This window comes from Oryctolagus cuniculus, chromosome 5 (genome assembly GCF_964237555.1).
Source record: "Oryctolagus cuniculus chromosome 5, mOryCun1.1, whole genome shotgun sequence".
Lineage (NCBI taxonomy): Eukaryota > Metazoa > Chordata > Mammalia > Lagomorpha > Leporidae > Oryctolagus > Oryctolagus cuniculus.
Window position 1 is genome coordinate 13,588,548 of NC_091436.1, and position 13,340 is coordinate 13,601,887.

Consider the following 13,340-nt stretch of genomic DNA (forward strand, 5'->3'; position numbering starts at 1 on the left):
TCTGGTGAAAATGGTATATCAACCAAATGCTATTAAGGTGGACATTATTGGTCAAAAATAGAATCATGTATTTCCTTTTACAAAAGACTAGAAAGACTTGGACTTTCCACACAGGGTGCTTGGGTCAGAGGTAGCATTTACTTTATGTGTTGCCATGGTGAATTTAACATTAGTTGGTTTTTCTTTGATGAGGTCATTAGTAGTTGCTTGGAAACAAGATTACCTATAGAAGGGTCACTTTCTCTGATGACCCCAATTCACATACCATGGTGTGTGTTGGTCTCATTGGGCATCTTTCTCATGATTATATACACAAGCTGGACTATTAGTATGATGTATTATTTTCCTTCCAGAGCTTGATTTGTGCAGAGTGGAATGGCCAGAGACTAAAGACTCTTGACGACTCACAGGCAGTCACTTTCCTTGGAGACCAGGCCTGCCTACACGCTCTCTGCTTCCACACATACAGTGGCTTCTGAGCTCAGAGATGGTCGGAATAGCATGGCACTCAGGGCAGTGGAGTAGTTTCTGCTTCCAGATTTTCTAGCTGAAAAGAGAGAAAAAACAGACAGTGACAGTTTCAGAGTTGGTGGCAGCACACATTGAGCATCCCATGGGTGGGAGAGCTCTATCGAGGACCATCAGGTGTACTTTCTCCTGCACCTTCCAAGGTTTTCTAAGCACCAAGATGATAACTAATCTCTTTAGTGATTTCTGGGTAATTATGAACCTGCTCTAGTATTTGTGTCCACTGCTGAAGTATTACATGCTGGGTGTCCTAGAGATGCTATCGATATTTCTTAGGAAAAAAGCTCATTTTAACTCAAGCTGTTTCTTTCCCTCTGCCTTCTGCCTCCTTCTGTTTGTCCTCTCATCAGTTATGATTTGGCTACGATTGTAAATGCAAGGCATTGCCTTTCTTTGAAATACATTTGCGTTTTTCACTTCTAGGTAGAGATATTTTTATCCCAATCTGATAATTAATGTATTTTTTTCCTGAAGTAACTTCTTTCAAGTTCACCCCTCCCTCATTGTGCCATCAGTTATGACAAGGAGTCTTCAAAATGTTTATGGAAAATTTACATTATGAGAAAATGATGCATGATTTCATTTTTTGAACCAAAATAAGCTTACTTTTAAATTCTATTTTCTGTGAACCTTTTGAAAATCTCTATGTTAAGTAGCAACATGACACTTGTACATGTGTTTGATGTGGCTTGATTTTTTTCAATTAAGGAGGAAGGCTGTGGAAATGAAACAAGTTCTGTGTGTAACAAGTAGTTGTTGCTATCACCGTTGCCATTTTGGTGAGAAGAAAAGGAGATATTTTTAAATGTGAAGGAATGTGAAATTTAAAAAAAAAACTTTATTAAAATTATTATTGGTCAATTTCAAATTTCAGGTGAGGTGAAGGAGTTTAAATGGTACAAGGGACTCTGGTCTACTGTCTACCCAGATTCACTTACAGATTAGAGTTACCAAATGTTCTTTATCCTTGGCTTTCTCTTTTGAGTCTCTCTCTTCTACTTGCAACTCACTCACACACACACACACACACACACACATTATCTTTAGAACCCTTTGACATGAAGTTTGCTCTTTCTTCCTAAGGATCTTTTGTGTGTTTCATAAAATTGATAATAGGTCAGATCACTGTCACTGTGGGTCAGGAAGTGCTACATAACTTTGCTGATTGTGCCAACAGGCCTCTGACTGACCAATTCTGTAGCTGGTCACACAGGCAATCCAGTATGGGCAGGAATCCACAGCACCATCCACTATATTGCTGTTGTCTCCTGGCAAATATCTGTTTATCATTCCTCCAGGTGTTGAAATTTAGCTTTGGGTCCTCAACTGTGACAGAATCCACTGTGTGTGTAGCCATCACCTGGTTTCATTGCATCACCTTGTGGGATATGGGGGCAAGGAAACTGGTACTACTTGCAAAATTTTGAATGTTTGCTGTGTTGAGTCTCTGTTTGCTTTTGGCATCTCTAGAGTTGAGGCAAGGCAACCTACTGGCTTGGTTCAGTCATCTTCTCTGAAGTTTCATTACCTCTTGCTACTTTCTAATATGCTAAGATTCATCTCAGACAAATCTGCAGAAAATGCACAGTACCAGGATAGACAATGACTTCTCAGAAGGAGAAAGACCAGAACTCAGGGGCTGGGTTCAGGGAAGTTTGGAAACTCCCTGGTGCTGAAAGCAAATATTCCGGCTTTTGTGATAAAGAAAAGAGTAGTGAGTGGGCCAGTTATGTGCTATCTTTTGAAGATTGTGACTTGGATCAATAGATGGAGGCTGAGAAGAATAAAACCTAACAAGCTGCCAGGATTTCTGCTTGCTTTCCTATGAGATGGGGGATTAGAGGACCACTCTGGGAGGAAGCACAAGTGAAGTCTTGTTCAGTTAAGCTCATGCCTTTCAAATGCTTCTCCTGACACCTGAGAGCCCTCGTGATGCAGGACTGTCCCAGGCTACGCAGAGGTGGCTTCACCAAACCATGTAATAGTGATTCACATCTAGATTAAACCTAAACTAGAGAAACTTGTATCCACTAGTTATACCTGGGAGACAGTAGCCACACATGAACACAGGGGTTACTACTGGCTCATCTTTGACCCACTGTGATATTGGCAGTGGCCACGTTGTCCTTGTTCAGGCCACAAGTAACAAGGGTTGTCCTACTTGAGGGGTAGAGTGGTGCCATATTTCCGTACACTTGAGTACTGTTCTTTGGTATTAGCGTCCACATTCTAGAGGCATATCAGGATCCTATCCTTAAATTTTGCTATCACAGGTAATGAGATGTAGCGAACCACAGCGATCAGCAGGTCAGTTTGCACTCCTCCCTCATAGTAAATGGATTACAGGTTGGCCTTAGACTACTTTGTGGCTGCACAGGGAAGGTTTGTGTTACTCTCAGCTGCTCATGTTGTGATTGTTGTTAACAGTAACATTATAGAGACACAATCTATGGAAACAATAAATAAGGAAGCTACATGGTTGTATGAAATTAGCCTCTCTGGGACTTAGCTGTTTCCAGGATACTGCACTGCATGATTGATTGATTAACCTCATCTGGTGGATGAGATTCTTTTGATAACAATCCTCACTTATCCAGGATAGTGAATGCAACAGGTTTGGTTCTAGCCCAGTATGTGCTATCCAAATTGCTGATGGGTTGATATAATCATATGAAAATTTAAGTTCATCTAAGAACATACTGGGCTGACAGGTGAATTATTGGGAGAGGTTGTTCACTGATCATCCCCTTCTATTCTTACTGAGGTGAACTCCAAGACCGTACTATCTCCTGACTCTTATTTGTTTCTATAGCTAGCCGCCCAGCCAGGTAAGAACCTCTATTTCTTGACTATAGGAGGACTACAAGATGACCACTTTGTAATTCTTGCTCCCAGGGTAGGAAGATTGGTTTGTTTACTGCTTACTTCCTTAATCCTTGTGGTAGGATCTTCAGTTGTGGTGTAACCCATTCTATGTATAGCAGTAACTGTGACCCTTTGGGTCATGCTGTAAGACATCGATATTGGGTCAATGGAACTGGTGCTATCATGCTGCTGCTCCTACTGTTTGCTGTGCTGTGACAAAGTCTTTTTGCTGGTCTCTGAGTCACTTTGTCTATTTTTGGTAGATATAGAGTAGTGACAAACCAACCTGCTTGCTTGCTGAATTCCTGCCTTTAGAGACTTGGAACTACCTTCTCTGTCCTAAGAGTGGATTTTCCCCCTGACGGTACCCACAGTAGAGCTCTTTCCATAGATTTGACATGTGACATTGGATAGAATACTTAGATACAGAGATATAACCTTCTAGCACCACTTTTGTCAATTGGTTTTTAAACTGTGATTTTTTTCATATGTTCTTCCTGACTGTGGTAACTAATAAAGCATCTAAAAGGTCATCTATAGAAGTGAAATTGACACTCTGAGATGTGATGACTTTGAGCAGCCCTTGCCTTGACTATTGAGGAACCATTTTTCTTTTAATACTATTTGTTGAGCTATTTACTTAGCATAGAGTTAATCTTATGTGTATAAAGTTATTTGAAAATAGATCTTAGTAAAAAATAAGAATGGGAATAGGAGAGGGAGGAAGAAGAAGGATGGGAGTGCAGATGGGAGGATGGGTACGGTGGGAAGAATCACTATGTTCCTAAAGATTTATTTATGAAATGTGTGAAGTCTGTATATCTTAAATAAAAGATTTCTGGAAAAAATAAACTGTTGTTTTTCCGGAAGGTCAACTAGAAAATCCTTTTGGGTTATTTTTTGGGCTTTATAAAAACAAATAAAATGTTTGAAAAGCTTTCAAGCTTCAAGCAATGCTTATTTGAGGTGATTTTAGTCTCCATCTATATTAAGAATTGTATTCATGTCCTATGGCTTTGGAGCTGGAGAGAATTTAAGAAATTATGCCTTTCAGCATCATCAATCTATGGCTGGAAGCAGAAACCATTAGAAGTGAAGCAATGCGCACAAGTGTGTTGGACAAGGATAGTTTAGTATTTTTATTTTCAGTTAATCTCCTTCACTTTCATTTGCTTTTTCTTACTTGTGATGCTGTATGAGTTAACAGTTGGAACCAATAACAGACTTGGAAACTTCTAAGCTGATTACAGTTTCAGGTAGTTCAAAATCTCATCCATCTCTCTCTCACACACACAGACACACATGTGCACACACACACACACACACACCTCTTTGGTGTTGATGACTCATAAGCAAAGACATCCATGTACCTAAGTAATTGGAGCTCATTCATCTTTCCAAGTTCCAATTAGACAAGTTGAGAACTGGAGCACCAGGGTCCAAATTCAGGAAGGGAGAATTCAAGGAGCAGAGGAATCATTTGGTCACTCAAAGGATGCAGACTTGAGCTGCCATAGGCTTCCTCCTGCTTTTGATATGGACTTATTTTGTTCAGTGTGATAAATCATATGTCTCATGAAAGAAAGTTTTGGTGGTCACTTTTGTGGTCTACCAAGAATCACTGGCTCCATGGTCTGAACAGGGTAATCAATCAAGCCCAAATGAGAATCCTTTTTCTTGGGCAGGAAAATGGGGCTAGGAAACTCCTGCTTGTTAAGATGTATAACTGAAGCAATGGCTGGCTTTGGACACTAGGCTCACACAGGTGGTCATCAGTAGGGCTGGCTCCAGAAGCCAGGTTCCCTGCCTTCTAAAAGCATTATTTCACCAGAAAATACTGTCATATCAACCTCCCACAGCTGAGTGTTTGTGCCTTTTAAAAGAAGTACGTTTTCTGCAAAAATATTTCCTTCAAAACAAAAGAATGTGTCAATTATAAGGCTTTTTCTTAGCAATGTGCAGTTTAATCCAATAAAAACACACCCCAAAAGTTACATAGACTCTTTTCCTTATAATTATAACCAGAAAGTGTCAAGCTTCAAAACAAATGCAAAACAAAAGTGAAAACCCAAACAAAAATACAACCTGCTCTGTTTTCAGAGATATGAAAAATTTATGTCTCGCTTGAATACTGAAGGATTTAGATCATCTGTTTTAAAGGAGTGAGAATAAGATCTTGACAGACAATTTTAGGATTCTAGTTAATACCTGGAATTGTGAGTCACATCGTTTATTCCAGTGAAACACTGAATTTAAATAGCTTCATGGCTAATCAGGGCATGCTTGTATACAGTGGATTTTTCAAAATTTCCTGGTGAAAACTGCTTTGTGTGAGATGTTATAAGATGTCCCTTAAAAAACTGGGCCTATGCTCAGATGAATTTGAGAACTTTGACCTAAAAAGTGAAATGGATATGTATGCAACACACACACACACACACACACACATGCAAACACTCATGCAATCCATCCCCCAGACCAAAATAAGATAGACAATATTTATAAACACTTGTTTATGTAGTTTTTTCATGTATTATATTAATGTTTTACTTTAGCATTAACATTCTACAGAAACCTAATAGAACTGAAAAAACTAAAAAGCTTACAGATAATCATCCCTTCAATCCCTAACCATCCAATCTTAATATCTGAATTCTCTCAAAGCCATTTTTTTTTCTGGGAAAAACACTGATATTTTAACATTAGAAATCTCTAGTAACAAGGAAACTGCTGTGTCTCCAAGCTTGGATAATTCTTTCTAAACTCCCCATACTGTAACTTTAAATGGATCTTTTTTTGTGTGTCAATCATATCTCAATAGTTTTTAAAAAATCACAATTCCTTCTTTGTTTATTCTGAGCTACCTTTCCCTATAATTTCTACTCTTTGTATTTATTTACTTAGTGGGATTATATTGTATAAATCTTATTCCTCATTCACATTTCTTTCAATCCTCAAACTATGTGATATACAAAATAAAGAATGACATGTTCAAAAACTCAATACATGAAAATGCATTTGTACTCACAGATGGCTATAAAATAGCAAGTCATTATTTAAATTTAATCAAATAGGAGGACAGCTCACTGTAAGTCATTTTTAAATGATAAATTTTTACATAATATTTTAAATAATTATCATTTTAAATGATATTATGTTGCTATATTTTAATTGAAAGAGTAGACAACAGAAAATGGTGTACCATTTACATCAGTTAGTCCAATCTGTAGGACTAAATCTTGAAAGAACAGAGATTGCTTTGAGTAAAGAACTGATTGGGTTATAAGCTCAAATTCAACTGGAGCCAAGATCAGCCACTTTTAAAGTGTTATTATGGGCAAGTTACTTTGTTAAATATAGGTTTTCTCACATGTAGAGTAAAAATTGTAATCCATACCTCAGGATTAAATAAGAGATCTTGTCTTAGATACAAACTGATCAATAAACATTGTTATCAACAATAATTAGCCAAATATTTATGTGAATAAACATATTCCCAATAAAAATAACTTAGCCTCCCAGATTATAATGAATTTATAGAAGCATGCTAATTTATCCTGTTTTTTTATGAGATAATATTCCTTTTCAACCTTGATATACTCTAATTCCAGAACCTCATGAAGAGCCATACCCCTGTCCATGCACACACATGCAACTGGACCCATTGTCTTTTTAAACTATAGAAATGAAACAAATTATCATTTTGCTTTCATTCACAAATATGCATTAATGTGGTCTAGTGCCGTAATTTTGTGAGCTATTCTCATTTGGGGCTTTTATCATGGAGTTGAAATAATCTCCTTCCCAGATTAACTCTCCACAGATGTCTTTTAAAAAATTGAGATCCAGCTTTGGAGAGTTAGTAGTAGTTTAAAACTTTAGGCTTCTGCTTTCTATTTAGCTGGGGATAATACAGTTTATGGTTAATTCAAATGCATAACATCTCCTAGTTTTTTGGGTCACAGTGTTGAGGAATGGACTTGCTGCATAATGATAGGGGATTAGGAGGACATACCATAAATTGAGCTTTCTCTTTGTTATATTACTTTGTCCTGTAAAGCACACTGGTGATATAAGGTTAAGGCCTTTTCTAATGATAACTTCATTGTTTTGTAAAACACATGGTTATTGAGAACACAAATTCTTGGACCGCAGCTCCACACAATGATCCATAATATACCAGAGGAGCTCCTAAGAAATTACATTTTCTGGAGCTCATGGTAAAGCTTGAGACTCCCTGATTGGGACCATACAATAACACTTGAGTGTCAAGTGGCCTTGGGTGGCAAGGCTGAGGAAAGCTTTGGATTAATGTTGCAAACCTTGGGTGCTCATCTGGATTCTGCCTTTTCCTGGTTGCTTGATATTTTATAATCATTTAACTTCTGTGAGCGTTTATTTTCTCATGTTTATCCATCAGGATTGTTGTAGGAAGCGGATGTGACAGGGTATATGAAAGCACTTTTTAATCTGTATCTTTCCATATGAACATAAGATATTATTATTATTTTGATGATAATTAGCATAAAATGTTTAAATAATGACCTAAATGACCTAGGAGTCATATATTTTCCAAAATAACATGCAACATTTAAAAATCACCTAAGTGGCAAAATAGAAAAATGCTTTACTGAATACCAGTAGGGTAGAAATCAACAAAGAATGCAGAATTGCAGGAGCCAGCATTTGAGATTTGAGTTGGATCTGAATTGGTCTGAGTACATACGGGAAGAGTTCTGAAGCAAAGTGGAGTTCAATAAGACAACAGCAGGGCAGAGAAATTAAATTACACTGAGAACAGATGGAAAATGAATGCCTATGCCTGTGTCTACCAAATAAAGACCTAGAAGCCATAAAGACAAAAAACTGAACATAAATCCCACATGGATGCTGCAGCTGGAGCAGTCAGCTGTACCGTGAAATGAACGAGAACATGAAAGTTCACATTTTTTAATATTAGCCTAGGGAAGACCTCTTCAGGGCTCTGAATCTACTTTGTCCCTTCCTTTAAAAATAAAAAAAAAGACAAGCATGTATGTAACTAATTTTTTGAAAAGTATAACTTTTAATCACAGCACCGAAGACTAGGAGGATAAAATGAAGGAGCCCTACAGTGAATACTTTCTGGTTACTGGAGGGTGAGCATGGAATAACATCACAATGTGAGGCCGTCATGTAGGCTGTCATTCGGCTGTGCAAGAAAGGGGTCATTCCCACTACTCTTCACATCTCCCGAAATAACGTGCATCCTTTCATCATTCATTCATTCAATATGCACTTTTCAGTACTTTCTAGTGTGCTAGATCCTCTGCTTAGTAAGTACTGGAGGGAGAAGAAAGTGCAGCACAGGTATCTTCCTGTCTGTAAGTGATGGCTTGCTGACCCATGCAGCATTTTCCTACTGTGGATTGTTAGCAAAAGTGGCCCCAGTTCTTCCCCTCCCTATTGCCTCATCCCTTTGCAATGTGACTGCAGATCCTATGGGCGAGGCATGGAGTACTTTTTCCCACCCCTTGAATCTAGGTTGACATGGTGACTTTACTTGACCTGTAAAAAACATGGAAGTAATTATCATGCATTTGCTGTGATCCTTGGAATCTAATATATGAATGGATTCTTTTAAAAAATAAAATAATAAAAAGCAAAGCAAATCCAAGAAAGCGTGGGAATGACTTCGTACTGGTTCCTGCCATAGACCTCAATAACCCTTCTTCTCTTTTCTTTCTCAGAACTGGTGGCTCCCCTTATGACATGTACTACCATGCAGAGGAAGAGAGCCCAGGTGGAGCCAGATGGTCTTGCTGAGGCCATTCTAGGTCATTCTGGCAGCTGAGTGCAGAGTGAGCCCAGCTAAGACAGGAGGGATGCTCTAGTCCAGCCCAGTTTGAATCATTAGTCTATAGAAATATAAACTAAATAAATGCTGCTTCAAATCACTAAAGTTTGGAATTGTGCAACAGAAGCCGATTGAGCAGCACTTAGCTATGGAAGTTTATTTTTGGCACAGAATTTTCTTATATGATTTATCAAATTACCTTTGTAACTGCCAAATCGCCACTTCACTTTGCGCGGTACAGACATGGTCTCAGGGTACAGTTGTCAGAGTACAGACACCCTGGGAAGGTTTGATATTGGATCTCTGATCTGCAGAATATGAAGTTGACTAATGCACTTAAAATGTGACATATATTTGTATAGTAAAACATATTTCTTGGAGAAAACACAAATACACAGGCAGAACATAAACACCTAAAACCAATATAAACTTACAACAAACACTTAAAAATTTAATGCAAATCAAATTATCTTTGTTTCCTAATATGATGTCCCATGATGTAAATAAAAACCAGGAAATAAGTAAAAAGAAACCAAACAGCTGTTTGTCAGATTCTCAATTTGTACTTCTAATCGAATAAATCTTATGGAAACAGCCATAAAGTCTCTGAGTTCTCCAAATGACCTCATTATTTTGGTATGTCATTGAAACTCTGATCAGAGGCTTCTAAATTGTTCCAGTTGTCTGCATGTTACTGCCAAAATTCTAATGATGACACATCAGTAGAGATTAGTGAAAGAGATCTTTGATTTATCCTAATTTTCAAACATGTCAGGATGCCTTTTCCTCTTTTCCTGGAGTCTTCCTTCTCTGTCCAGCTCTCCCAGTTGGGTATTTTGGGAAAGCAGCCAATTCCTGGGTAATGTGTTTCTGCTGTTATCTGACACTGATACTGCTTCATGGAGGCCACCACAAAGATAAGCCCTAATTGGATGCATTTTTAAAGAAAACTTAGAACTTCTCCAATTAGCTTCTTTTCTTCTGTATCTGACTGTGCAAGAAGCACACACTCAGGCGGAACTGCTGAGCTGGAAGGGATTCAAGGACAGGGTCTGGGCTACTGAAAGACGATGACGCCGAACTCAGGAGAAAGCGCCAGCAGACATGCTGGGAGTGCTGTTTCCCAAAAGTGAGACAAGGGAATGGAGCTGAGAAGGTTAGATATGGCAGGAGGCCCTGGCAGTAGCACGTAGAAGGAGGAAGAATCTGTAGCCCCTAAAGCAAAGAGAGTCAATGTTTGACAAGGGCCCTCAGTTTGCACCAATAGGAATATTTAACTCCACTGCAGAACATGTTAACCCAAGCTTAGAAGTGAGAGTTTTAAATTGGGTTGGAGAGAATATGTTTAAACCCTTCCCCTCTTTAAGTGGCTCTAGGTTTTGACAGCAATGGAAGAGGAGAGCTGCTTAGTAAAAAGAGCAGATACAGAAATCCTGAGGTGAGAAAAAAAATTAGATAAAAGAAGCAAAATCTGAAACCATTTCTTTCTGGCTTTTGTTTCTGAAATGGAATTAGGAGTGAGGTATAAGTGAATAATGTCTCCTTGGATGGAAGTGGGTCTACCAGCATTACTACATGCCTTTGAGGGCATGTGAGGTCTGTGTTCCTTGTAGCAGTACTTAATAACAGGGGTATACAGATTCTTGGACAGGTCCATCTGAGCCATATTTCATTAATGGTTAATCAAAAACTGTGATCCTGGGCGGGACCTGGTGGTGGTAGTGGGGCAAACAAGGACACAGTGAGCGAGGCACTAATCCCTTCTCTTTAACCACAGAACCAGAGCAGCAGTGACTTTTGAGAAGTTCCAAGGGTACTGAGGTAGTATCTGTGACATCTATAACATTTCTTTGGGAAATGATAGGGATTCTAGATCAAGATCACTTCTATAATATGATAAAATCTTAAATTTTGCATAGAAGCAAAAGTCATGAAGATAATAATTTTTTAGCAGCTTTATGGATTTGTAGTTGGCTTATGTTTATACCTGAACAATACATGCAGCCAAACACATGTGTGCCATATATAACAAAGCCATTCTGTGGCATTGTGATCACAATCTGCTCCCCTCCCCCTCCATTCTCATAATGAATTGCAATCCTCTAGTTACTGATCTCCTTATAATGATTTAAAATCTTGGACTCCTATGAAACTCTAATTTTTACATCATCCTCAGTAGGTTTATCTAATTCTAGAAACTGCATACCTGATGATTAGTCCTATCCACTGTATTGGCTGTGGAGGGGTGGTCTCTAGTGTTCTGACGAACTCGAGTGGAGTTTTGTTGCTCAATGGTGGAGGATGTTGGGATACAGAACTCTCTGAAGCATCGCTTGAAGTTTTCATCCAGAAATGCATAAAGGACGGGGTTGAGGCAGCTGTTTGTGTACCCAAGAGCAATGCAGAAGTGCCACGAAACTGTCTGGAAAGTAGTTTCTGGGATGTTGATCAATGCTTTAATGATGACATAAATGTGAATTGGAGTCCAGCAGACGATAAACACAGCCACAACCACCAGCACCATCCTGGTGATTCTTCGCAGGTTCCTGTCTTTTTCTTTGGAGCCTGAGAGCATGCGGACGCTCTTGAGGCGAAGGATCATCAGCCCGTAACACACTGTGATGATGAGGACGGGCATGATGAAGGCAAAAATGAAGACACAGATCTTCAGCAGGTTTTCCCAATACCAGGTTGGGTGAGAAAATGTTAGTGTACAATCTATGGAGCCTAGACGAAGAGGAAAAAGGGGCAGCAACACTTGGTTATAACATCAGACAATGTTTTAATTGTGCTTATCTTGCCATTAAAGGATATTACTGCACAAGACAATAAGAAAAGATTTAAGAAATTATGGGAAAAAAACTTAGCTCTCTGTTGATTTTCAGGGAGTGTCTTATTTTTCTCTAAATTTCTGATTATTTTTGGTCCACTTTGACCACATTAAGCTTCCATTCAGAGAACAATTATGGACTTCTGACCATGAGATAGACTCTCTATAGAGTCTACATTGATATAAAACTATAATAACTACCTAATTCATTAGAAGGTTTCAGCTAATGGTCATTTTCACTCTGATTTTTTTGATTGGTAATTCATTTATCTGCTATTAGATCTATAAAGATGTGTTTATCATGTAGGCAGCCACTTGAATTTTCAACACAATCCCCAAGGTGATTTTTAATTTAATCTTTAATTACTCTTAGATGAGCAATATTCTTATTTCCATACCATTTTTATGATATGAGTACAGAAAAATCAGGGACAAATAGATCATATAGTTGGTGAACTTATAAAGAAAATTTCCTTTTTCAAAAATATTCCAAGACATTTTGCTAGAGAGAATAATTAAAATTACATTTGACTCTCAGGCCAGCAACATCACTTACCATGCCTGTACTTTGTTGTTGCCATGAACATTACAGGCAGACCAATGGCTGAAGAGAGGATCCAGTTGCAGACATTGACAATTTTGGCATTTCGGGGTGTACGGAAATCCAGGGCCTTGACGGGGTGGCATACTGCAATGTAGCGATCAACACTCATGGTGCAGAGGGTGAATATGCTGGTGAACATATTATAGTAATCTATGGAGATCACAATCTTGCAAAGGATGGTTCCAAATGGCCATGTGCCCATTAGGTAATTGACACTCTGGAAGGGCAGAGTACTGGTTGCTAAGGCGTCTGCCAGAGCAAGGTTGAAAATATAGATGTTGGTGGCAGTCTTCATTTTGGTGTATCTAAGAGAGAAAGAAAGAACTATGACAGAGCCAGTGAAGACACCAGTTTGAAATATAGCCTGGCTTCCAACAAGATTATATTGTTTAGTGGAAAGCTTTCAAGATTAGATATAGAACTTTTTAAAAAAACTACTCTCTTGGCTATTTACAACCATGGCCTGTGGACTAGATTAACAATTGCCTCACTTCTTAGTTTTCTATCAGTGAACTAGTTATAATAATAGCAGCCAGGGTGCTTTATTGAAATTGTTTTCAATATGCCACTCACTGTGATAGGTGTAATAAATGCAGAGAGCTCCCAATCAAGTAGTATTGACAGAGACTGGATAATTCTCAATATACAAAAGAAATATTTAAATATATAGATATAAT

The 13,340-nt window shown here is 38.3% G+C and overlaps 1 protein-coding gene across 1 annotated transcript in view; it reads right to left on the minus strand.

The window, feature by feature from the left end:
- Window positions 1-360: 360 nt before the first annotated feature.
- Window positions 361-13,340, minus strand: part of OPRM1 (opioid receptor mu 1) — a 69,960-nt gene continuing 56,980 nt past the window's right edge. The window contains exons 2-4 of the mRNA XM_017345438.3: window positions 12,616-12,968; window positions 11,436-11,956; window positions 361-547 (exon numbers count right to left, since the gene is read on the minus strand). Of these exons, the coding sequence (XP_017200927.2) occupies window positions 509-547; window positions 11,436-11,956; window positions 12,616-12,968 (913 nt within the window). The 3' untranslated portion in view covers window positions 361-508. The remainder of the gene's footprint in view (window positions 548-11,435; window positions 11,957-12,615; window positions 12,969-13,340) is intronic.